General features: G+C 29.7%; 3 protein-coding genes across 3 annotated transcripts; 2 read left to right on the forward strand and 1 right to left on the reverse strand.

The window, feature by feature from the left end:
• The first annotated feature begins 855 nt into the window (after nt 1-855).
• On the forward strand, nt 856-8,007 carry LOC101265093 (kinesin-like protein KIN-14R). Its single transcript, XM_004250479.4, has 19 exons — nt 856-1,292; nt 2,289-2,587; nt 2,672-2,843; nt 2,942-3,012; nt 3,167-3,350; nt 3,892-4,001; nt 4,110-4,209; nt 4,288-4,374; nt 4,469-4,645; nt 4,727-5,000; nt 5,126-5,287; nt 5,392-5,607; nt 5,687-5,724; nt 5,820-5,983; nt 6,096-6,347; nt 6,472-6,537; nt 6,627-6,701; nt 6,851-6,922; nt 7,131-8,007. The coding sequence occupies exons 1-19, from the start codon at nt 1,076-1,078 to the stop codon at nt 7,704-7,706; spliced, it is 3,312 nt and encodes a 1,103-aa protein (XP_004250527.1). The 5' UTR covers nt 856-1,075; the 3' UTR covers nt 7,707-8,007.
• A 946-nt stretch (nt 8,008-8,953) lies between these two features.
• Nucleotides 8,954-11,220, forward strand: LOC101252452 (HVA22-like protein e). Its single transcript, XM_004250118.5, has 5 exons — nt 8,954-9,147; nt 9,713-9,739; nt 9,846-9,968; nt 10,613-10,823; nt 10,947-11,220. Exons 1-5 carry the CDS (start codon nt 9,101-9,103, stop codon nt 10,965-10,967), a joined length of 429 nt encoding a protein of 142 aa, XP_004250166.1. The 5' UTR covers nt 8,954-9,100; the 3' UTR covers nt 10,968-11,220.
• A 6,157-nt stretch (nt 11,221-17,377) lies between these two features.
• On the reverse strand, nt 17,378-19,759 carry LOC101252737 (dof zinc finger protein DOF5.7). Its single transcript, XM_004250119.5, has 3 exons — nt 19,213-19,759; nt 18,490-18,884; nt 17,378-18,119 (listed from the first exon to the last, which is right to left on the reverse strand). Exons 1-3 carry the CDS (start codon nt 19,404-19,406, stop codon nt 17,581-17,583), a joined length of 1,128 nt encoding a protein of 375 aa, XP_004250167.1. The 5' UTR covers nt 19,407-19,759; the 3' UTR covers nt 17,378-17,580.
• Between the last annotated feature and the right edge of the window lie 5,662 nt (nt 19,760-25,421).

Here is a 25,421-nt window from a genome sequence, read left to right on the forward strand (position 1 = left end):
GTTTATTGGGATGATAGTGGTAGTGGTTAGTGGTTATTGGCAAGATATTGATGATCGTTAAGTAACGGTTGATAATTGTGGTGAATGATAGTAATAATTGATGGTAGTGATTAATATTGTTTGTGATTAGATTATAAATAACATGGTAATTATCAAAAGTGATTGATGGTTATTGTGGTAAGGATGATCGATGATTATGATCGTAAATGGTGATTAGTGATAGTGAAAATCAATTATAATGATTAATAATAATGATAATTGTGGTTGATGATATGACAAATAGCTTCCTAGAAGGTAATCTCTTTAGTCCTAGGTATTGAAAAACTTACCATTTTCTTTAAATATTATTTGCTATTTAGCTGTCTCGTCTAAGTGATTTTCTTTGTCAAATTGTTTATATCATAATTATTAATTTTTTTCCTAGAGCTAGCCACTACTCCTCCTTTTCTTATAGAATAAGAATTATGATATTCCTTGATCCTTTTCACATAACACTTTCATCCGTCCGGGAAAATCAACTATCTTTCTTTTATAAGCAATATTTTGAAAGACAAAGAGAAAAGTCTACCTTGGTAGGAATTATTTTAGAATACATCCAACAAAATTACAATACTGAAATAAATCTAATATTTTCGTTTTAAAGTTCTCAAACATAGACAAGATAACTCAATTTACTAGTAACATTAGCTTCATCGGAATAGAATTCCTTCATCCTTAATTAAACGTTTCAAGTTCAAGTCTCGAGAAAGAAAAAAACAGCTTTGCAGAAATACTTTTCCCTTTATTGAATCTTATGTAATGCAAATCTAGACTAGTCGATGTCATAATGCAAGTACGTGAAACCATCATTGATACATTCAAAGCCCAAATCAAATCACTTGGACTTACCCGGCCCAATTCAGATAGGCCCAAAATTAACCCAACAACTTCAAAAGTAACGGTAATCATCTCCTTCACCCTTTTTGAACGGTCACAAGATTGAAATTTTGAATCAAACATTTCCGCCATTGAAGATACCTTTTAAGTTTTTTTTCAAGATTTTCGGTTTTTCAGACACCCATTACAATTTTCTCTCATGGATAACATTCAATTTAACCCTTTTGAGCAAAACCTAGAAACACCTTTTCCAGATTTACCCAGTAATTTTGAATGGGAAGAAAAACCCTTGCATCAAGAAACTGCAGTTTCTGTCATGGACCATGGTAAAAATTTTCAGTTTTTAGCCGATTCGATGGTCTGTGACTCGGGTTCAAGACTAATCCCAAGTGGGTTTACTAGATCCAGCTGTACAGGTTCGGAAAAATCATTAATCTCTTCGATTTTCTTAATCGTTTGTAAAATGGGATCTTCTTATATGTAAAATTACTTGTTTTCGCAGGAAAGTGGAGATTTTGAGTTCATTTTTTGTTAAATAGACTTGTAATTTAATATCTATATGCTAAAGACTGATATTTTTTAAAGCAAACATTTCTGAATTGCTTTACTTGAGTAGAGGGTGTAGGAAACAGTAGGGGTAAGGTCTGCGTACACACCATCCTCCTAAGATCCCACTCGTGGAGTTACACATAGTATGTTGTTGTTGTTGTATCATTTCTGAATTGTTGTGAGATGAGTATCAGTACTTGGTCCAGGGACTTCAAATTCACTAATTTTTTTGCTGAAAATGAACTTTTCCATATCGTACGGTTTTATTACAGATTAAATTTACCTAATTTGTTGATTTGTATGATTTGGACCTCAAAACTGCGGGTCCAAATTACAAATCTATGACTGACTAGTTCATATATTGTAGCACTATTTTGTTGTAGTTACTGTTCCTTTTTTAGAATGCTTTCTCATGCTTAGTATTTTACCATATCTCTTTACTTCTGTTATTTCTTTTTCAATTTGTTTTGATATGCTCTTCCTTTAGCTGAGGGTAAACCCCCTCTATAAGGTGTGCGTAAACTCTACCCTTCCCAAACCTCACTTGTGTGATTACACTGGGTATATTGTTTTTGTAAGAATGTGGAAAAAAAGATAAGTTTTGCTTCTTTGTTGGATGGAACCTATTCTTAAGAAGGAAACTGAATTTTCTATATGTTGTGGGGATTATGACTTGATAGGTTAATCATATCATCCGTATGTTTCAGAAAACAAACCAAAGGGGATATTATAGATTGTTATGAAATAGTTCCATGTGTTATTCACATTGTTTTATTCTCCTAGTCCTTCTCTTCTCTTCACATTTTATCTTTTGAGGCTACTTTAGTTAGACTCATATATTTTACATGGTTTGTTGAAATTAGAGGACCTTGTGCTTTTCGTTAATGCTGGATCGGAGACGTCAGTGGAGTTGGATTCCAGTCTGAGCTTTCTGGCTGATAATTTTTACCAAGGCGGAGAACCATTTCAAACAGAGGAGTTCATTACAGAGGGAGGCGAACATGCTTTCATTTACCAGTCAGCAAGATTAGGAAACTTCTGTTATCAGATTGACAATCTTACACCAGGAAATTACTTTGTTGATCTTCATTTTGTCGAGATAATAAATGTAAATGGGCCTAAAGGAATGCGAGTGTTCAATGTCTTTCTACAAGATGAGAAGGCAAGTTGATTTGAGCAGTAATAGAGTTAGCTTTTGGTGCTTATATGTTGAAATTTGGAATTTAGAAGTTGCAACCATATGCAGGTTCTGTCTGATTTTGACATCTTCTCTGTTGTTGGAGCCAATAAGCCGCTACAATTTGTTGACTCAAGGGTTTCCATCAAAGATAATGGGATACTTTTGATAAGATTTGAAGGAATTATTGGCAGTCCCGTGGTTAGTGGAATTTGTATAAGAAAAGCTCCAAAAGCATCAGGTATTTTTCCTATCTTAACTATTTGAGTAATTTGTTGAGTGGGATTAGAAGGATTGAGGAAGAACTAATTTATGTAACTATCTTTGACTGACCTGCAGCTTCTCAAGCAGAACATGATCGTCTTACATGCAAAAACTGTGCAACCGAGATAGATTTTCCATCGGCACAGGTATGACATAATAGGGGCTGAAAACCTTTACCAGTAAGGATGTGTTTTGGTATGAAGGAAAATTTTTTCCATAAACTATTTTCCTCCATACCATACACATCCTAAGACTAATGAAATTTTGTTGTCTATTTCTTGATCGCTTGGTGTAATGCAGAAAAAAGTGGCACGATTGCAGTCAACAGCCAAGTATGAGAATAAGATACAGGAACTTGGTGAATTGTTGAAGCGCAAGACAGATGAATGTTATCAATCTTGGATGTCTTATACTGCAGCTAATCAGCAACTAGAGAAGGTTAGGATGGAGCTGGACAATAAGACATTTCATACCTACTCACTTGGTAAGAGATATGAAAATAACATTTATTTCTGAGAACCATTTCCAAGGCTTCTCTCGTAGATCTTGAAAATTTTACCAGAATATTTATGCTGCCGTTTGAAGTGGTGGAACAAAACATTCTTTAAATATCAATATAAATGGCCTTTATAGCCTTCCAGAAAGAGTAGTTTTGTCTAGCCACGTCTACTTCCTACATTAAGATCATTTCTCATTTACATATATCTGGTCTTTAATACTTCTTAGTTGGATTTCCAGTTTGGTGTGTTATAGAATCTTAAAGAATCATTCCTACCTTCTCTTTGTACCAAAGAATGGGTGAAGTTCAAGGTAACCTTCAATGTTAACTAGTGATAGTAGAAAATGGAAGGACAGAAGGCCTTTTGCATGCCAATTTCCATAGATGTGATATTGGAGAAACTACTAATTTGAGTTTGCTATCCGATTTTAGTGCACAGAGTCCAGTTATAGGTGGTTAGGGGGAGCTATTCTTTACTTTATTGGTGAGTCTATGACAATATCTTAAATAATGATAACCTTAACAGATCAGAAATTCGAGGAGCAAGCTAAGACTATTACAGAAATCTCAACCAAGTACGAGCGCGACAAGAACTATTGGCACATGGCGATCAATGATCTCGAGATGAAAGTAAAGGTACTTCCCAAATGCATCATGGAAATACAGAGATAACTGTGTAATTTCTGTTTATCAATGTACTCTCAAAGCAAATGCATATTTAATACTCTGGAAGAAATCATGCAGAAAATGAAGCAGGAGCACTCCCAGCTCTCTCGCGATGCGCATGAGTGTACAGACTCAATCCCTGATCTGAATAAAATGGTCTCGGCAGTTCAGTCACTGGGTTAGTTTTGGATTATTCTTAAATCGCATAACTTGACGCTGATCTCGAACTGAACGTATCACTTTTTATGATCTGCAGTTGAGCAATATGAAGATCTTAAAATGAAGTACAACGACGAGCAAGCTAAGAGAAGAAAGCTCTTCAATGAAGTTCAGGAGGCAAAAGGTGCAATGTTTATGCCATTAAACATTTCATTGAATCATGGAAGTAAATCATACTCCCTTTTGTTCACTTACTCATGGTAAGCCACCTTTTCCAGGGAATATCAGAGTATTTTGTCGCTGCCGTCCATTAAGCAAAGCTGAAGTCTCAGATGGATGCTCAACAGTCATAGACTTTGATGTCGCCAAGGATGGAGAACTTGGAATCTTAAATGGCAGCTCCACGAAAAAGACATTTAAATTTGACCGTGTCTACACACCCAGAGATGATCAAGGTGTTCCCCTATACACGATTGAGAAAAACAAATAGTAGAAAAGGTGTTCTCCTTCTAATAGTTTCATTGTCTTTTTAACAGGTGATGTCTATGCCGATGCTTCACCAATGGTCATTTCAGTTTTAGATGGTTACAATGTATGTATCTTTGCTTATGGACAAACGGGAACGGGCAAAACGTTCACCATGGAGGGTACAAAAGGAAACAGAGGAGTCAACTACCGGACTCTTGAAGAACTGTTTAAAATTGTGAAGGAGAGGAATGAAACTTTCACCTATGACATATCAGTCAGTGTGCTTGAAGTCTACAATGAACAGATCAGGGACCTATTAGCTCCACCGACAACATCAAAAAAGTAAAGTTCTTCTATTATATAGGAGCCTGTAGCTTCTGTGCTATTAATAAAATGTTGTAATGCTACACAATAAAATTTCTGCTCTCTCTAATTAATTCAACTTCAATTTTGTGGAATCATTTTAGGTTGGAGATAAAACAAGCTCCGGAGGGGCTTCATCACATTCCAGGACTTGTGGAAGCCAAAGTAGAAAATATAGAAGAAGTATGGAATGTGCTGCAGACCGGAAGTAGTGCACGGGCTGTTGGATCCAACAATGTGAATGAGCACAGTAGCCGTTCTCACTGGTAAGATAGATTGAGTTTCTGATTGGCCTCTTATTGCATTTTCACTGATTTGCTTTTACCATCTGACTACTTTTTTTTGGTCAATCTTGTGTACTTTTTTTCAGCATGCTTTGTATTATGGTAACAGCCAAGAACTTGATCGACGGTGAATGCACAAAGAGCAAGCTTTGGCTTGTGGATTTAGCTGGTAGTGAGAGGCTTGCGAAGACTGATGTCCAAGGTGAGAGACTGAAGGAAGCTCAAAATATCAATAGGTCACTTTCAGCTCTAGGAGATGTGATATCAGCTTTAGCAAATAGAAGCAGCCATATTCCATACAGGTAACATGTGATCTTGGCTGTATGTAGGTTTCCATTGGGTTATTGAATATGCATCCTGACATTTTATCTTTTTATCCAGAAACTCCAAGCTGACACATCTACTCCAAGATTCATTAGGTAATCAAATTGTTGGAAATCTGGTTTCCAAACTATACCATAGTGTTCAAAGCCGTTAGATTCCTGATTTTCAAAGTTCACTCTCTTCCCTGCAGGTGGGGATTCAAAAGCATTGATGTTTGTACAGATCAGCCCGTCTGATAAGGACTTAAGTGAAACTATAAGTTCATTGAACTTTGCTACTAGAGTTAGAGGAGTTGAGTTAGGTCCTGTTAGAAAACAAGTTGATACCGGCGAGATCCAAAAGTTGAAAACCATGGTTTGTAGAATGTTTCCTAGTGTTGTTTTTTGTTCATATGCCTATGAGAATTCTTTGTACAGAATTCTACTCAACCAGTTATAATAATCCTCATCTCCTTTTTCGGTGGCAGCTTGACAAGGCGAAGCAGGAAACTAAATCTAAAGACGAATCCTTGAGGAAACTTGAGGAAAGTCTACAGAACTTAGAGAGTAAGGCTAAAGGGAAGGAACATGTTACCAAAACTCAACAGGATAAGATTAAAGAACTGGAAAGCCAGCTCAATTTAAAGACATCATTACATGGCCAATCGGAGAAACAACTTTCACAGCTTTCAGAGAGGTTGAAGGGACGGGAAGAAACTTGTGCAACTCTTCAACAGAAGGTTCCCTTTAATCAAAATCATATTGAGCTTGGTTTCTCGTTTCGATTGAGCTTTGTTCTAGATTATGGTTAATATCGTAATGCGTTGCTTATCATTCTGATTTTACTTTTTCTATTGATTAAAGATCTCAGAGCTAGAGAACAAGATGAGACAGCAGCGGCAATTCGAGTCTGAAAGCCTCAACAATAAGGTTCTTTCCATTGTCTGTTTCAATATAGTGAATTCTCAATAGGCACATTGGATGTTCACAAGTTTACTTGTCATATGCATATAAATCAGGTCAAGGATCTCGAGGACAAACTGAAAGAGCGAGAGCAAAAGTTTGTGTCTCAGTCTGACATCCTTCAACATAAGGTTATCATTCTCAAGCATATTACATCTCATCTAAAAGCTTAAGTTGTTAGAGACAGCACACATTGTTATTTAATTGTATTCTCTCAACAATTGCCAGCTTGAAAGTTCCTGTAGAAATTAGCAAGAACCTAATATTCTTGTTTTTTCAGGTTGAGGAGCTTGAGGAGACGCTGAAAGCAAAAGAACAGAATGCGCAGGAGTGCATTCTACTCCATCAGAAGGTTTGTAGCTTTTCTCTTCTGTAATACTGACATTTCAAGAGTGAAATGAAACATATGTCAAGTGTATTATGGACTTGATTTCTCCCTTACAAGCCGATGTTTTACTGGAAACAACCTCTCACCAAACCCCACTTGTGTGATTGCTTGCATTTCTCCCCTATAAAACTCTTGGCAAAACTGTAATGAAATGGAACTCTTACACTTCCAGATTAAGGAACTTGAAGACAAGATCAAGGACCAAGAACAACAGTTGGCACGCATGGTTGCAGATTCTGATGCCACAAAGTCTTTAAGATCAAGCCCCCTTGAAAGCAGCAAATGCCCTAGCAGAGACGATTTGACAAATGACATCGAGCAACGTATTTTGAAGAGCTCAAATGCTATCAATCGTCAGGCAAGTCAGGGATCTAATTTGCTGAAGGGAAAGGACACCGTCCAACAAGTTAGACGAAAGCGTTTGTCAACTAATAGTGAAGCAGAGAACAACGGTGTGTTGCCAACTTCGATACAGGACAGGACTGAACAGGATTACCTTCAAGAAGCCAGAAGGAAACGGTTGTCTAGAAATGGTGAAGTAGAGAAAAATGTCACCCCTTCCATATCAGCTAACGATAGAAGGACCAGGCAATCTGATCCCCCTAGACCAGTTACAAGAGGAATGAAGCCAACTACTACCACAACTACCACCAATGCTCAGAGGCCGTTGATTCGTAACAAAACGAGCAGAGAGACCGTTCAGGCAGTTAAAGAGAGGGACGCCAAGAAAAGGATGTGGACAAGATAGAGTTAAACATATATGCTGGCCTCGACACCACGGTTATAAACAAAACAAAACAAAAAGTGAGCAGAAACCAAAGAAGCCAACTTGCACTCTTGTTGTCTTCACAAACTACATTTAACTTGACATTTGTGTATGTTTTAATTGGTTTGTGGTGCATTTTTCTTAGATTGTTTGGTGCATTATGTATGCCATTTTAAGTGCAGCTTGGTAGATTACTGTATCTGTATGTTTTATCAATATACTTACATATTGTATCTCAAAGATTTTGATATAAAAAGTGGATGATGATTGGTTTAAAGTTGAATTGAATGTGCTTGTTTTGGCCAATTGAATTTTTACTCCAAAATCACTCAAGGAAATGCAAAAGTCACTCTAATTATACTTCTCTTCGAATTTCACAATTTGTATGTCCACACGGCCACTTAAAATGAGTTCTAATTCATTCAAAATTTTCTTTGATCGAAATTAGTTGAGAAATGAATTGAATCTCAAAGAATCAAACTCAATTTTCTTTTGGTTTTTCTTTCTCCTTTCTTCTAGAAATCCAATCGGAAGCAAAAATTAGAAAACCAACCTACAAGACATATCTTTTCGTATAACCGACATTGAAATTAAGAGTGTTCTATGATTGTCCATTCTCCCACAAACTTGTTCTTCATTAGGCGTTTAGTCACTCATTTCATAAATTTTACTAATAAAAATAAACCGAACATATTATTATATATAAATATGAGGTTAAATTAATTAAAATTTCAATATCGATATCAAAAAAAAAAAAGGACAAAATTGCCCTTAAAATATTTGGTTGGCCCCTCTAGGTGACTTCATCATAACCATGTGTAACTTCTGTATGGGACATTGGAGTAAAACACAAATTTTAATTATTTATGTCGCTACATACAAGTTATCGTAACTCTCACGGCAACAACTATATTTAGAAATTGACCTATAATTGAGTCGATACAGAATGATAAATATTTTTTCATCATTTCTTATAAAAAGAAAGATTAGTATTCCTGTATAAAAATTAAAAATAAGTCTGTATACGACTATCGAATTAATAAAACTCTAGATAATATAAAGTTGCTACTTTTAATACAACAATTAAATACCGAGGCCGGTGCCCCACCTAAAACACTACGATAAAGTAAAACTTGATATCGACCTACCATCTTAGGTACTGACACGTGTCTAATTTTTTAAATTATTTTTTAAAAAATATAAAACTTGGTGTCCACAAATGTAGTCTCTTTAAATTAAATTAATTGACAAATATATTGATTATTGTAATCCTAATTTTCTTCTTTCTTCTTCTTACTTATATAAACCTTGGCATTTTCTCTTTTCTTCTTCTTCTTATTTTATATTATAAAGTTTTTATTTTGATCAGAAGAATTATGGGTCATTTTTGGACTTTGATTTGTTATCTTCATACTCTAGCCGGGTAAATTTTCTATTTTTATATATTGAATTATTTAATTTCCTATATAAACTTCATATTATCATATATTTTACGATGTTTCGATTTATTTGATTTATTTTTTAATTTCATACGATATTTATGACTTTTAAATTCTCATTTTTTTAAGTTAAAAGGATGTATTTGAAATGTTTGAAATATATTATGTAAACAGTTGAAATCAAAGAGTTGCTTAAAAAGAAAAAAAACATTTTTTTTTAAAAAGACTAAAAAAGAGAGTGAGAAGTATTTAGTAGTAGTCTGTTTTACTAAATTAATCTTATTAGTTATGATTTTGAAAATCTCTTAATTTGCGAAAATGAACAAGTAAATGAGAATATTTTATTTGTGATTTGATCTGGCACGGAGTTTAGAACATATTTTTTTTTTGTTTTAGTTTATGTAAAATTGGATATAAATTTTAAGAAATAAATATATTTTTGGAAATTTGTAAAATGATATGTTTATAAAACATTTCATTAAGGTGTAATATTTTTAGCTTTTATCTCTTTATGATTTGTTTTAATTTTTGAACTATAAAATATTGCAGGCCAGTGACAATGTTGCTCTATCCTTTGTAAGTGTTCTAAATTATTATGTTTAAATTTATACTAAGATTTATTTATTATTTTCCTTATAAATTACTTTTTTTTTTATTTTGGTGATTTAATTTATTTGAATAGGTATGCTTCAGTAGTAGCAATTGAGACTAGTGACAAATTGGATGATGAACAATGGCTTGCTTATTGGATTTTTTATTCTTTTCTTACACTTATGGAGATGGTCCTTCAACATGTTCTTGAATGGTAATTAAGTTCTTAACTTCATGAAAAAAATAAAATTTAAATATTGTCCTCCTGTATCAATTTATGTGATACTTTTTTTTTAGTCGATCTGAAAATTAATAATTTATATTTTGAATTGATTTAAATTTAAACTTTTAATTTACTATTAATAAAATGATTTATAGTCACTGTTCACTTATTTCTTTATTATTTGGTGTAGACTTTACGTTGGGTATGTTTGATTATAAAAAACAAGTGGATTTCTTACTTATTTAATGTTTGACTATAAAACATTGAGAAGTAGGTTGGGGTGGCGGGTGGTGGGAGCGTTGGAATGTGTGGAGGAGATACTAAACTTGAAATATCAGAACCTACGGAACTCATTTTCCTACTTCATTAGGGGAGTCAATTTTTCTTATTTTTAAAAAAACTCGTTAAATACGTTTTCTAACCAATCAAACATAAGAAAGCTGAAAAATCAAACAACGTTTTTCTTGCCCCTATCAAACACACCTTTAAAGTTTCAATAATCTGTTTCTTTATCTAAAACTTCATGCTAAGTCAAATATCATCACATAAATTGAGACGGAGAAAATAATAATTTTTTTATATTGAGAAAAGTGATTCATCATTTTCTTTTTGTTATTTGGAAAAATATATTATAGGATACCAATATGGTATGATGTGAAGTTGATATTTGTGGCATGGCTAGTTTTTCCACATTTCAGAGGAGCTGCATTTATTTATGATAAATTTGTAAGAGAAAAAATAATCAAGAGATATAGAGAATCATCATCATCATCACCACAACATATTAACAAGTCTCCTAAAGCCAAATCCAAGACTAAATTTGTGGACTTCATCACTCCCAAAAAGGTAATTTCATCGATCATCTATCAGTTTTTCTGATTTTAATTTGATACGAAATTTTTCTTTTTTAAAAAAATTATAAACTTAAAATTTTGTAAATTATTGATAAGATATACTTATGTTGGACAGGGAGAGCATGAAGCTTACTAAAGAGTGACAAATCATGAAGATTAACAAGTTTTGTTGATTAACAATAAGAAAATATATTGTAGTGTTATATTTGGTTTGTACATTTTAATATTATGGTGTGCAATAATATTTGCTCCCACTGTAATTTTTGGCACATGGACCAAACTTAATAGTATATATATTTATAACTCCACTTTTGATATTTGATATATAGGTTATATATGTGAATGTTGTCAATGTTAATAGGATATATTCATAAAATTTTGTCCTTAAATTTGAGTTGTGTTGTTCAAATTTGAATCGATACTCCGATATAATAATATAATGGAATCTATACGATCTATAAGTCATGTTTAATTGCAAGATGTTAATTCTCGAGAAGGAGAAGGAGAAGAAGAGGAGAACAAAAAATATTATAGGTTTGATTAACAGAATACATGTTTAAGATATAATTTAATATGATAGCAGAGTAGATATAAATTATAAGTTTGGGTTTCAATTTCGCTTATTTTAGAAAAGAATTATGTATTCTCAAATCATGAAAAATGAATCAAGTTCGCACTCAAATCTAGGTTATATTATCAAGAAAGTTCGTAGATTTACAACAACAAAAAAAATAACTTGAAAATTAGCGATTTTGAAATTTTGACCTCAGCTCACTTGATGATAAAATTCTTATCTTATAATTTTATATATGTAAAAGAATTTAAAATCACCCTCCGACGTTCGAAATTATTAGTATATACCACCCAATAAACCTTTAGATAAAATGTAGATGAAAGGTCAACTACATGGGCACAAAAAGAACAAGAGAAAAGAGAGTAACATTTATAAGATAACCACTTTATTGTATTTATATGGCTATAAGTTGAAATTTAAACCCCAACAACAAACTTAAGGGCTCAAGCTCAGCCCAATAACATATAGGACACAAAAGCCCAAAACTTTGGTCTAATTAATAGGTGACCCTATTCTAACAAAAGACTAAAAGCCCTTACTAAAGATAGGTCATTAAATTACGAAGAGAAAATAGAGATGTTCACACTAATATATATAGGGAAAATTATATATAATAGCAAACTAATAACCTAAATTAAATGGAATAGCTAGAGTTTGATTTAATTGTGTTCCATAGCAACATTAGCTAAAATTTGCCAGCGTCTCTCTCCCAAAAATCTCGCTCGCCACTTTCCATTCTCGCTCGCCTCTCTCGCTATATACACAGAAGTGTATAGTTCTGTTTCTGTTTTGTATAAAGCGAGAGAAAATTGTATATACACATGCAAAAATGTATATCTTCGTGTTATACACTTAATTATACAATTTACAAACATTTTACTTCAAATATTGCAGAGAAAAAGGCCAACGAATAATACAATTGTGAATTATACAATTGCAGTGAAATACAATTTTCTCTAGCTTTATACAACAGAAGTGTATATATTGTGTTTCTGTTTTTGTATAAAGCGAGAAAAAACATACATCTTCTTGCTATACACTTATAATTATGCAATATACATACATTTTAATTCGATTCAACTGTATGCAAAACAAATTATACAATTGCAGCGAAATAGGACAGCGGATTATACAATTTAGGCCAGCGAATTATACAATTGTATATGTATAACAAATTATACAGTTTTATGTTTGCTATGGAGCACAAATATGCAAAGTTTGCTATATCATACTTGTATCAAACTCCTCTACCGCGATACATCACAAATTCAAACACTAGAAGATTTTTATGATGAAAGAATAAAATTATATTAAACCGACAATTCATAACAAAATTTATTTACGTAGACGAATTCCGTTACTAATTTCATGACGATTTTTTCGGCGTGTTTTAGCTGGTACCTGTTGTCTTAGTCATGACGTCTCTCATGGGGTATGGATCAAAAACTAAAGGATCGATGAAATTTCTATACGTATTATTAGCTTAACGATAACGTAATAAAAAGGAAAATGCATAAAATACACTAATTAAATTAAAGCGAATAACAAGTGTTATGAACTTAACCTTTTATTTTCTTAAAAACTAAACTCTATTTTTTTTATACATATTTCATATATACTTACTTTTCGATATTAAAAGAATCTTTTTCATGGAGCAACCCAAATCCAAATAACATTTTTAAAGATTTTTTCCATATAATTAGAAAAGGTCCAAAAATTGTAATTATGGGATATTACATAATGTTTTGTAATTTTGCAGAACTAACCAAAAAAAAATTTGCACAAAGTGTCCAAATTAAATGACGTTATTAAATGCAATTTTCTCGTTTTGGACACTAACCATTTTGGTAGCAAAAAAGAACAAAGAATGAAAGAAAACAAAATAAAATGATTATATACCAAGTACCAACCCATATCGTAGAAAACGTTTGAATGAAAAAATAATAGACCAGAAAGATTCTTCAATAATAAATAAAAAATAAAAAAATAAAAAATACTGTGTTTTTTAATTCTGTGGATGGTCCAATTTCTATTTGGTACATTAAATAATAATAGTGTATTTAGTGTAATCTTATCAATAAAATATAAAAAAGATGATTTGACGCAATTTTAAGAACATGTGAAAGAAGCTAGGTTGTTTTCGATATATAGACCTTCGATTAAATCAAGTGAGAAAAATATGTTAAAAATGATAAAGAAAAAATAATAACAGTTACATATAATATGATGATCGAAACAAAGAAAACTAGCGAAGACGGTGTGTCAATTGATTTTTCTTCAAATATATAGATTTTGAAGTGAATGTTTACAAAAAAATTATTTTAGTGTTACATAAGTTATTAATTAGGTAGAATGTGTAGGTGGTCCTATAAAAAAAATTATTTAAATATCCAAACTTGAAAGTATCTGATTAGTATATTATAAATGTATACAGAAAGACCTCAAATTAAACTTTTAATTTCTATCATAAAATGTATTATTTGTTTGTATTATATTTAGTTATTTCAGTCATAAAAATACCTTTTCCCCTCCTTTTTTATGGATGCTTTTTAAGACTTCTAAAGTAATATTCCATGATTTAATTTTCCAAAGAAAATATTTTTGTTTGGTATGATCTTTAAATATTCGGTATTTACTGATTCGATTAATTAAAAGAGAAACATACACCCTAATTTGAAATATATGGTACATTGTAATTGATGAGAGTGAAGTATTGAATCGTAAAATACTAATTTAGATGATTTATTGATTTTTTTTAGCAAAATATAATTATGATCCGTATCATTTTGAAAAAGAATCGAACACACGTCTATTGTGTACGCAATCTTATCATGTATTTTAGCAAGAGGTTGTTTTTAACTGTTCAAATTCATCGTGACTTTTATATCACGTATAACAACAACTTTACCAGCTACGCTAATTTTACAAACAACTTTACCTCTTTACTATTACTCGATTACCCTAACTGTCATTTTTAATATGAAAAAAAAACTTTTTTTTCCAAATTATTAAAATAAAAATATAAAAAAAAATACCACTTATTTATCGTGAAGTTGAAAAGCACATTATAGTTTCTCTATCATATAATAACTCATGAATTTCATGCAGATTTCTAAATTTATATTTGTAGTTGTAGTTCTCTTTCAGAGTGTCTTTCACGTTATTCACACACCCCAACCCCCTCATATTTTAATTTTTTTATGTTAACCAAAAAAGAAATTATATTATCATGTATATATATAAAAAATATTTATACAATTAAAATATTAACTAACATGTAATCATTCGTATTTTTGGTTATATTAATTGTATAAAAATATATTTATCTGTATTTACTCGTTATAACTCTATCATATCTGAATGTAGATACTGATGTATAGTTATCGAGAACAAAATAAAGATTGCGACAAATATTTTGAAACGAACTTTTGATCGTTTAATGTAGGACTATAATTGTAATTTAAAAAGAAAAAGTTTGTCCTAAAAAAAAGTAGAATATATGGAAATTCTAAAGTTCCTAAAAATATAGTTATATAAGCAATATTCTTACGTAAGTTTGTGAAGCTTTTTAAGGTGGTTAAGATTTTGTCTCAACTTGTAAATTTTTGCTTTTTGATGAAAGTGGAAATGTTCCATGAAGCTCAAAAAGCTTATCTAAGTGTCACTCTTACCATATAACTTTTCTTTTAATCGATTATTCGAAAATAATAACCTATTTAACTATTTTAGATAAGATATAAGATCAGATAATTAAAATATATATATATATACAAATATTACTTTTCAAAAATTGCTTATAAAATTTGACTGATATGTTGTTGTTAAATAAAACAAAATAAAAAATGCACAAAGGACTATATATATGTATTCATATAGATTACACTTAACTAATTAATTAAAAGTTTCGAGCGTTTGATAAGGAATGTTTCCTTCTTTAATCATACCATAATTTGAAAGGAACAAAAATAGGGATAATACATATATTGGACCCTAAACTTGACTTCAAATTTTAACTTTGACCTTCAACTTTCATAATACACAAATAGGCATTTTAACTATCCAACTTTTAAATAAATAAACACATGAGTCCTACATGGCAAAATACACGTAAGACACCACGTAGGATGAAAAATGACATGTAGAATGACATGTACGACATGAGTGTCTATTTGTTCAACTTTATACAAGTTTAAGTGTCTACTTGTGCACACTCAAAGTTAAAGGGCATAAATGTGATTCGAAGCCAAATTAAAGGACATATTTATGTATTATGCCATAAAAATATTAGGTCATTTTTTTTTTGGGGAGGGGCGGTAGGAGTTATTTAATTAAGAATTTCTTCAAAATGTTATTAGAAGGATACTAAAGGATTAATCTTTGTGAATAAAATGATTAAATCGAGTTATTTTTTATCGAATTATTATAAAAATTCATAAATTTTAAATACCGTATTCAACTTTCGACTTTCAAAATGAGGCACATTACCCAAGTACATGAAAAGCTAGGGGAAAAAACAAACTTGTAAGAACCCCAAGTTCATAGATTCTCATGACCCTTTTACTCAAAAATGTTAACAGTCTTATATATGCATTTACTACACCTTCAAGCCACCACTTTTATCAGACACCGATAAATTAAGAAATTTATTTATCTGATTTTAATTTGATATAAAATTTTAAAAAAAAAAAAATTATAATTTTAAATTAAAAATATATAAAATATATTAAAATATCTTTAATTTTTATAATCTTAAACATGTCAGATAAAAAATAAAAAAATTATCATACATTCTTTCTAACATGCTAAAAATAAATAAAATAAACAAATCGAGACCGATCGAGTATATAAAACCCTACACAATGTGTGTGAGAGAAAGAATTATATGGAGACTAGGCAACAATAAAGCTGCAGCTAACAGTGTATACATAAAACTATATAGGCTTGAAGTTAAACAATAGCAGGTTAGGCTCAGAAAGGACCTCAGTAACTATTGTATTTCTATAACACATACTTCATCTCTCCTATTTTACGCAATACACTATCAGAAAATCGCTAATTTTTTTTTATAAATATTTTCTTCTAGACGATTCATTAGAATTTAGCATCCGATAATACATTGAAAATCCTGATAGTGTATCACTTAAAAATAGTGTAATGTTTTAAAAATAATTTAATTTTAAGCTTCTCATTTACACTTAACTATACAATTTTATAGTCTAGAACATACTTATAATATGTTTTAGATCAGGAATTTCAAAATCTCTTTTTAACGATAGTCGATGTCTCTTGTTAAATTACAAAAAATACTTAGTTTATTCTTTTTGACGATAGATTAGCAATGTACAACAAGTCAATAATAGATTATCACTTATACTTGTGTCTAATAAACATCGTTATTTAAATTGAGACGAAAAAAATATTAAAAGTGTTTTTTATATATAAGTTGTCAGAGAATTGGTTATCTGATATATAATAGGGGGAGACACATTGACACAATAAGAGTCTTCTGAATACTGACTGACTCAACATACAATAACTAATCAAAGATATCCCAATTAAGTTTCCCATCTTTTTACTGACTATACAAAAGAATCTATCACCAATCCCAAAAATGTAATCAAGAAATAAACAATAAAAATAATAATAATGGAATTAAACATATTAATATTCATATTTAATTATACATGATATAATGATCAAAATTATATCTGAATTATCCTAATTTTTTTTGAGACTTTTACATCGTTATCCTATATATTTATCTAAATTATGGTTATCATGTATTAAACAGACCTCAAATACTAACTAGACTATTATCATTTCTTCTACTAAATTAATCAGATAATATTAATTCAGACGTATTTTTAACTATTAACTCACTATATATGAAAGGACAAGAAGCAACATGTATATATATATAAACAAAAAAGAGGAGGTGTGTGTCATGAGAACAAACAAGGCAACAAACAATATTGAAAAATTATCCACCATCATTATAATCATAAACAAGTTACAATAAGTTCAAATACTAAAAACTTCAAATTAATGTCTTACTTAACATAAATACCAAAAAAAATAATACTAATTCCTAATTGAAAGGAAAAATAGACCTAAATAGGTAAGTATTATAAATTTGATTTTTTTTTTTACCTCATAGTAAAATAGAGCTAATTAATTAAGGTAGTGTACTATATTGATTCAAATTGCTCCAAGCTTGAATAGTACTATTCCAATTGTTGACATTTTGATCATCATTTGCATTTCCATTCCCATTGTTGTTGTTGTTGTTGCTATGTGTTGAATTTGAATTTAAACCAAATGAGTTATCAAAGAACCATTCAGTTGATAAATTGTTCCCATGATGATTTCCAATAGTAGTACTACAATCTTTTCTTGAATCAACATTGTTATTTCCAAATGTTTCTTGATGATCTTCTTGTTGTTTCGACGACGAAATCTCCAAATTTTGGAACAAAATTGGTTGTGGCTTTTGGATTTGGATTTGGTTTTGGTTTTGGTTTTGATCATCATGAAGAGGGATTGATGATGAAATAATGTTTTCCTTTTGATTTTCACCACCAAATAGCATGGACAATCTTTGTTGTTGTAATTTCCAATGCAAATCTTGGTTTATTGAACTCAAAGACTCTATAGAAGAAGCCATTGTACCATGATGAACTCCCATTGATCCCATTTCTTGTACTCCCTCATTACCTGTCGATACATAATATAATTAAGTCAGTATGAATATTTTATATTTTCTAACATTTGAAACATTTAAATAAATAATTATTTACTTCAAATTAACATGTTGTCAGAACAGACAAGAGATCGTAGTTCAAACTTCACGTGGTTAGGTCATAATTAGGCCTGAGAGAAACGACACTAAAGCCTCGAGTTTTACACTTCATTATGATATAAGAACACGCCAGATATGCTGATTAAGTTCAAATTAAACATCACCGTTGTCGTGTTAAAAAAATCCAAAGAAAACTTTTGCATGTTTGACACATAATAAGAATCAGACTCACACGTTAAAGACGTGTAAATGACACACAAACAAGACAATTAAATTGTTTGTTACCTTGTTTTAGCATAGAACTTGAGAAAGGGAAATTGTTATTGAATCCCAATAAAGAAGAACTTCCTGAAGGATCAAGACTAAAACAAGAAGTTGATCCAATATTTGGAGTTGAATTTTCACCAAATGAAGAAAATTGATTGAAAATATTTCCACCAACTGTTGATGTGGAAGAATTATTACTCAATCTTGGAAAATTTAATCCTCCAAGTTGAAAATCCATAGCTGGTGAAAGACCATGAAAAAATTTGAGTCCACCAATATCTGAAGAACCACTAATTGTATCTTTTGAATCCCCAGAAAATCTTGTAGAAGATGAACTAGTCTTCATCTTCTTGTTTTTCCTGCAACCACCACCTATTGGAACGTTGCGTAAAGCACCCCCTTTAGTCCAGTACCTGTCGATACATGATATAATTGAGTAACTAAAAAAAGCAACTTTTCCAACAATAATAGAATTTTTTAGATTAAACGTGTTATCAGAGCAGATAAAGCGTGTCGCCGTTCAAAATAAAAAAAAAAAAAAAAGATAAAAACAAATTGTTAGATGAAAAGGTTATACTATTCAAGAGTTAATAAAAACTTTTAGATAGGAATAAATCATAATAATTCAAACATGTTATCAGAGTAGAAAAGACGTGTGTGGCAATTCTAAAGCCACCCAAAAAAGCACAAAAAAAAATTAAAAATTGATAAGACAGTCATACAATTCAATAGTCTAATTACCTTCTGCAAGTCTTGCAAAAATGTCTTGGTTGTGAAAGACTATAATTGTTATAATAGCAAAACTTGGTATTGGGAGAATCACATCTAGGACAATTCAAAGCTTGTTCTTTTGGCCTCGCCCCCATGGGTCCACCACCACCGTCATCACCACCACCAGAACTCTGGCTTTCGCCTTTGTTATCTTGACTCATCATAACATAAAAAGGATTTTAGCAACTTCCCTCCTCCTCCTCTTCTTCTTCTTTCTCAAGTGTGAAGAAGAGCTAGCTAGCTAGTAAACAAACCCTAATAATGAACAGTGTATATAAAATATATATATATATATATATATATATAAAGAGAAATGATAAAAAAAAAGGAGAGAGGTGGAGGTAATTAAAATTTAGTTGTGTTTTGAGTTTCCTTTAGAAGAGGTAAAAGATTTCTTTGAATGGTTTCATGCATGGATTTTTAATTTTGTAAGATAAGAAGATGTTGATAGATGCTTGTGAACTTCATCAAGAAGTTGTTTTCTAATATATATATATATATATATATATATATATATTTTTGTGAAGAGAGAAACTAACAAAGAAAGAAAAATGAGTTGTGTTTGATTGTTATAGAGATGTGATGGAATAAATAAAGTAGGTTACATGTGAAAGAGAGTTGAAGGTGGGGGGGTGGGGGGGTAGGGGGGAGGAGATCTCACTAGAAAAGGGACTAAGGTATATATATATATATATATATTCTTATGTAATAGAAAGAGAAAGGATATATAAAAAGACAAAAGAGAGACTAGGTGATCAGAGATAGATGAGGCAGAATGGTGAGATTTCCATATGTAAGTGAAAACAAATGTAAAGTAGAAGGTAGTTTGTGAGGTAACAAATAATAGAGTAAATATGGGATCGCGGTGGAGTAATAATTATTTTTTAATTTTTAATTATAAATTTTTTATTTGAGTCCTTATGAGTATAAAATACTTTTTGTTATGACACGCGTTATTTTTAATATGAAACTTTCCTATGAATATTTGTATTTTATTAGATTTTAATGTCGATTACCGGATTTCGAGTGGAAAGCCAAAAAGATAATGAAGTAAATATAATAAAGAGGAATAAGAATTTTATTAAGAGTCAAGATATTAAAAAAATAAGTTAAACTGGAAGGAATTGAGAAAATTCAATTATTAAATAATTTTTCAGCAGAATAATGTATATTGACACCCCATTAAATATTGATGGCTCTTTAATTGAGGAAATAAGTAGATTTGTTTATTTTTTTTAAAAAAAAATAAACACATGAGATATTGGATTAATTAAGTTGATTGTATCATTAAGGAAATTAGAATTTTAATCATAAATTTGACATAATTAAAAAAAACTAAAAGAAATTTTAACTAAGAAATTTATATATATGAATAATTTATCAAAAATTCACTAAATTGCCATTTTTAGAATTCAATATCTATAAACTCAAATTTTTGAATTATATTATAATCTCTAATAATAAGAATCTTGCTGATGATAATAACAGAGAGAAGAATTTGAAAGACAAGTGTGTTGCTTTTTTTTTAAAAAAATCATATATGTATATATGATATTATTTTGTTACTCGATATAATCAAAGTTTTATTTATGATTTTGAGTAATTAACTTTAGTAAAAAAAATTATATTTGTGTTTAAGTAATTAACTTTAGTTAAAAAATTATATTTGTATTTATATATACATATATATATTCAAAATTTTGATCTCTAGCGATAAAATCTTATTGGTGATAACAAAGAGGAATTTGAAAAAATAAGGCTTATGCATTTTTATTTTCATTATATATATATATATATATATATATATATATATATATATATATTTATTTATTTATTTATTTATTTATTTATTTATTTATTGCGTGAGATGAACTTAAATGAAGTGATATGATCGTAAATAGTTTTATAAAATAAACTCTGGCTCTTTTTTTGAATCGAAGTTCAATTATTAATTATTGTCATTATTGTTTGTTATAAAATTAATGTGTTGATTATGTTGCTGTGGGTAAAACAAAATCAAAGTTTTAGTTTTGAGTTCTTAGTAACTTTAGCAAAAAAAATAATAATTTATATTGATATTAAAACACTAATTATTATAAAGATTTTAAAATTAAATAAGTTACTTATTTTTAAAATTTAGAATATATTAACTTAAAATTCATTTCTCTAATAATATGAACATGGCCAAAGATAACCAAGAGAAAGAATTTGAAAAATAATATCATATATGACATAATTTTGTTACTGTCACATATAGCGTGATAAAAACAGGCATAAATGACATAACTCTCACCTTTAAGTTCTCTTATTATCATTATCTCCTATTGATTTTACAAATTCTCAAAATTTCTTATTTTCACGCATCAGATTAATGTATCATCGCATCAAATTAATGTATCTCGCGTATCAAATTAGTGTATCATATATAAAATATATATCCGATTAATATATTATGTATAAAGTGTAATGTATCTTACTTAACGATTAATGTATCTCGCACATCAAATTAATGAATAAGTCACGTTAAGACCATCCACATCCATCATTCACAAGAATCAACAATATTCTTGAAATTGAAGTTCAATTATTGCTCTTATTGTCGTTATTAACAACGGCAAAATCGACATTTTAATTATCTTTTTGTATGCATAATCATACTTTTTAGTTACGATGACACACGCCTTATGCATTTAACTTTTTTCATCGCATAATTTTATTACTCTCACAAATTGTGTGATGAACTTAAATGAATCGATTTTTTTTATGAACGATTGTTTTATACAATGAACTTTAACTTTTTTTTCAAAATTGAAGTTTGATAATATTTTTTATCAGCGGTGAAATCAAACATTTTGATTAAAAGAGAATTAAAATAAAGAAAGACATACAAAAGAAGCTAGAGACAAGAATTTAATATTTTATATGTGTATAATTATTTTTTATTTTCATTATTAAGTGTCTGATATTCATATTTAAATCTAATTAAATTTGAGTTCGTTCATAACAATAGGATTATTTCTGAACACGTACAACATTCTCAACAAAATAGTTTACATACATGAATGTTCGAATTTAAAATTTTTAATTAAAAATGAAAAGATCGAAATCATTCCACCGCAACTAATATTAACGAAGATAAAGTAATGTACTTGTACTTAATCACAAGTTAGATGAGTAGGACAAGTGCAGAAGCTAGCTTTACTGCAGTAAACTTAGGTAGTAGAGTAGTATATATATAATAATAATATCTTTAAATTTTAATTCTACAATCCAATTAAATGCATGCATGCATGCAAAAAAAAAAACAATTAACACTATTATCGATTTATGGGAATTAAATAAAGTCTCCAATAAATGGGGTTATTTTTTCATGCTAATGCATTGAATTACTAAATGGATGTGATAGGAGAGAATGTAGGTATCAAAATGGAAATTAACTACTAGTATACTTATGATATATTTTTTTTTAAGTCCATAAAAGTTAAATTGTTAAATTTTTTAAAATAATTTAGCTTAAAATTTATATTTTAACCTAATTAGTTGCTTAATTCTATAGCTATAAAAAAAATTAAAACCTTTTCTTAAATTTTATATTCAATTCATCTTTTTATAAAAAAAATGACTATTTTCTCGATTTATTAATATAATAAATTTAACTTTAAATTTCTTATTTGTATCATCACAACAATAAGTATAACCTTAGAATTCTTATTTTTAAAACTAACCACAAATACAATAAACTACTAAAAAATCATAGACTTCAACAAACATCTCATCGAAATTCATCTCGTCGCTTAGAAATTCCTGATGGAAAATCCAAAAAAAAAAACATAACTATAGCGATTTTCAGATAGTAATATTCCATCAGAAAAGTTACAAACCTCGAGTGTTAAAACAAATTCCTTTTTATACTTTATGTTCAGTCGCATATTATCACATAAATTAAGACAAATAGCGAATACAACCAAAATGTAGATGTATAGTAGTAGTACGTAGTCGTAGTACACAGTAACAATAATAACATACTCAATTTATAACTTTACACTGTGTGAACTGAAATTCAAAGTATACATAGCATATACACAGATCTTGTTTCTAATCTATGAAGATAAAAGATATTATTTTTCGATAGATCGATGAAATATATAGTAGTAGAAGGATCTCAGACTGATAGTGTAGCTAGGGTCAGTGGTAGGGGGGTGGGGTGGGGGTGGGGAGTATCAGTGATTAGTGTGTGAGAAAAGAGGCAACAGTTGCTGTGTGAAAGTGGCAGGGACAACAGCCTTGTCTCTACCTTCTTATGTAATGTCCCTTTTAACTCTATTTAACCCCCACACCCCTCTTTTTTTTCTACTTACAAGCTTCCACATATATATAATAATATAATAATAATATTGATTAACAAGCTTATATAGACATTAATGTAATCTACTAATATTAATTTGTCAAGTTAATTCCATATTTCATTTCATTTTATATGTTGATATCTAATGAAACCCTATTTTACAAGCTGAATCGATCTATATATCTTGTAACGCGAACAAGTGAAGAAAGCATTTTCATTACAGTATATTGATAAAGAACTCTGTAAAATCAGTAAATAATATTATAATACATAAATGTATTCTTAATTTAGCTTTAGCTGACATATAAAATTGAACAAATAGACACATTTATCTAACGGGATGTCCAACAAAACAATTCTGCATCGCCCTACGTGTATAATATGTCACATAGAACGCGTGTGACAGCAACTTGTTAAATTTTATAAAAATCTAAGTGTCTAATTATGCAACGTCCAAAATTGAAGGTTATAGTTGTCAGCTAAAGTCAAATTAAATGACATATGTATATATATCGTGCGTATTTGAAATATGAATGGAAAGAGTATTAGAAGCTATAAAAAGTTGAGGTGAATGCTTATTTTGACGATTAATCTTAGTTTCTACAACTCTTGTTAGTAGATATTTTCAATTTATTTCATGTTTTATCGATACAACAGAATATAAAAAGACATTAATGACTTTATTTTAAATTAGAAAATAGCATAAAAAGTACTACTAGCCAGTTCTCTAACTAACTTTGTACTTAGCTTTGATTTCACTATTTAAAAGTAACTTTTTTTTTTTTTGAAGAAAAAAAAAATCCATGGAAGTATACCAACTTATTGGAGCTAATTTAATTATTATTATTATTATTCCTTTTGTTCTTTTTTTTTTAATTAAAAAAAGTAAAAATAAATTAATATTATAGTTATTTGAAGGATATTTTTTTTTTGGTTATACAGGACATATCAGAGGAACAGTTATGGTACCTTTATTTTTGTCATGGGCAAAATGTACGGTCACTGAAATTAATTTAATGCATTAGAAAAGAAAAACGAATAACAATCGTACTTTCTCTAATTATATTTTGTATATTTGTATCTTAATATATATATATAACTTCATTGTCTATCACAATGTTTTATTAAAGTAAAAGTCGATATTATATTTCAATTTTATTAAATATCCCAAAGGGATATAGATATTTTAATTATATTCCAACTAATGACAATTCCTTACATTATTTACTCTTAAAGGTCCTTAATTAGAATTAGATTTTAAGTTTGAATTTCTGGATCAAATAAAAAAGTTTATGTTGGTCGTCTATTATGTAACATGTGAATTCGGATCTAGTCCAGCTTTAATACATGAAATTGAAAAAAGAAAAACTCCTACATTGATGTGAAGATAGAAAATTGATCTCTTCATATAGTCTTTTATATTTAATTCTCACCCGATGTCCTTATTTTTGGGATTAAAGTTAAACTTGATATCCATTTTTTAAATAAAATCCTTATTTATTTTAATTTTGGGTTTTCCACTCGAATGTTATGCATACATCCGGATTCACGCGCGAAAAAGTTTTAGAAGGTAAATCGCTCCCTGACAAAATCGACTCGCACTTAAAAGTAAAATTCAAACTCGAGATCTCTGATTAACCGTATAAAGTAGTATATACCCTTTGAATTAACTTTTTACCCTTGAATCTTGGAATGTCCTAGTTTGGTCCCTATTGCCACCATACAAGTTATACAACTAGTATATACTAAAGAAAACAAAAGAAATGATGATAATGATGAGGTGGGGGGTGGGAGGAGTTGAAACAAATGCGTGACAAATATGATTTTATAGACA

This window comes from Solanum lycopersicum, chromosome 11 (genome assembly GCF_036512215.1).
Source record: "Solanum lycopersicum chromosome 11, SLM_r2.1".
In the NCBI taxonomy this organism is placed as follows: Eukaryota; Viridiplantae; Streptophyta; class Magnoliopsida; order Solanales; family Solanaceae; genus Solanum; species Solanum lycopersicum.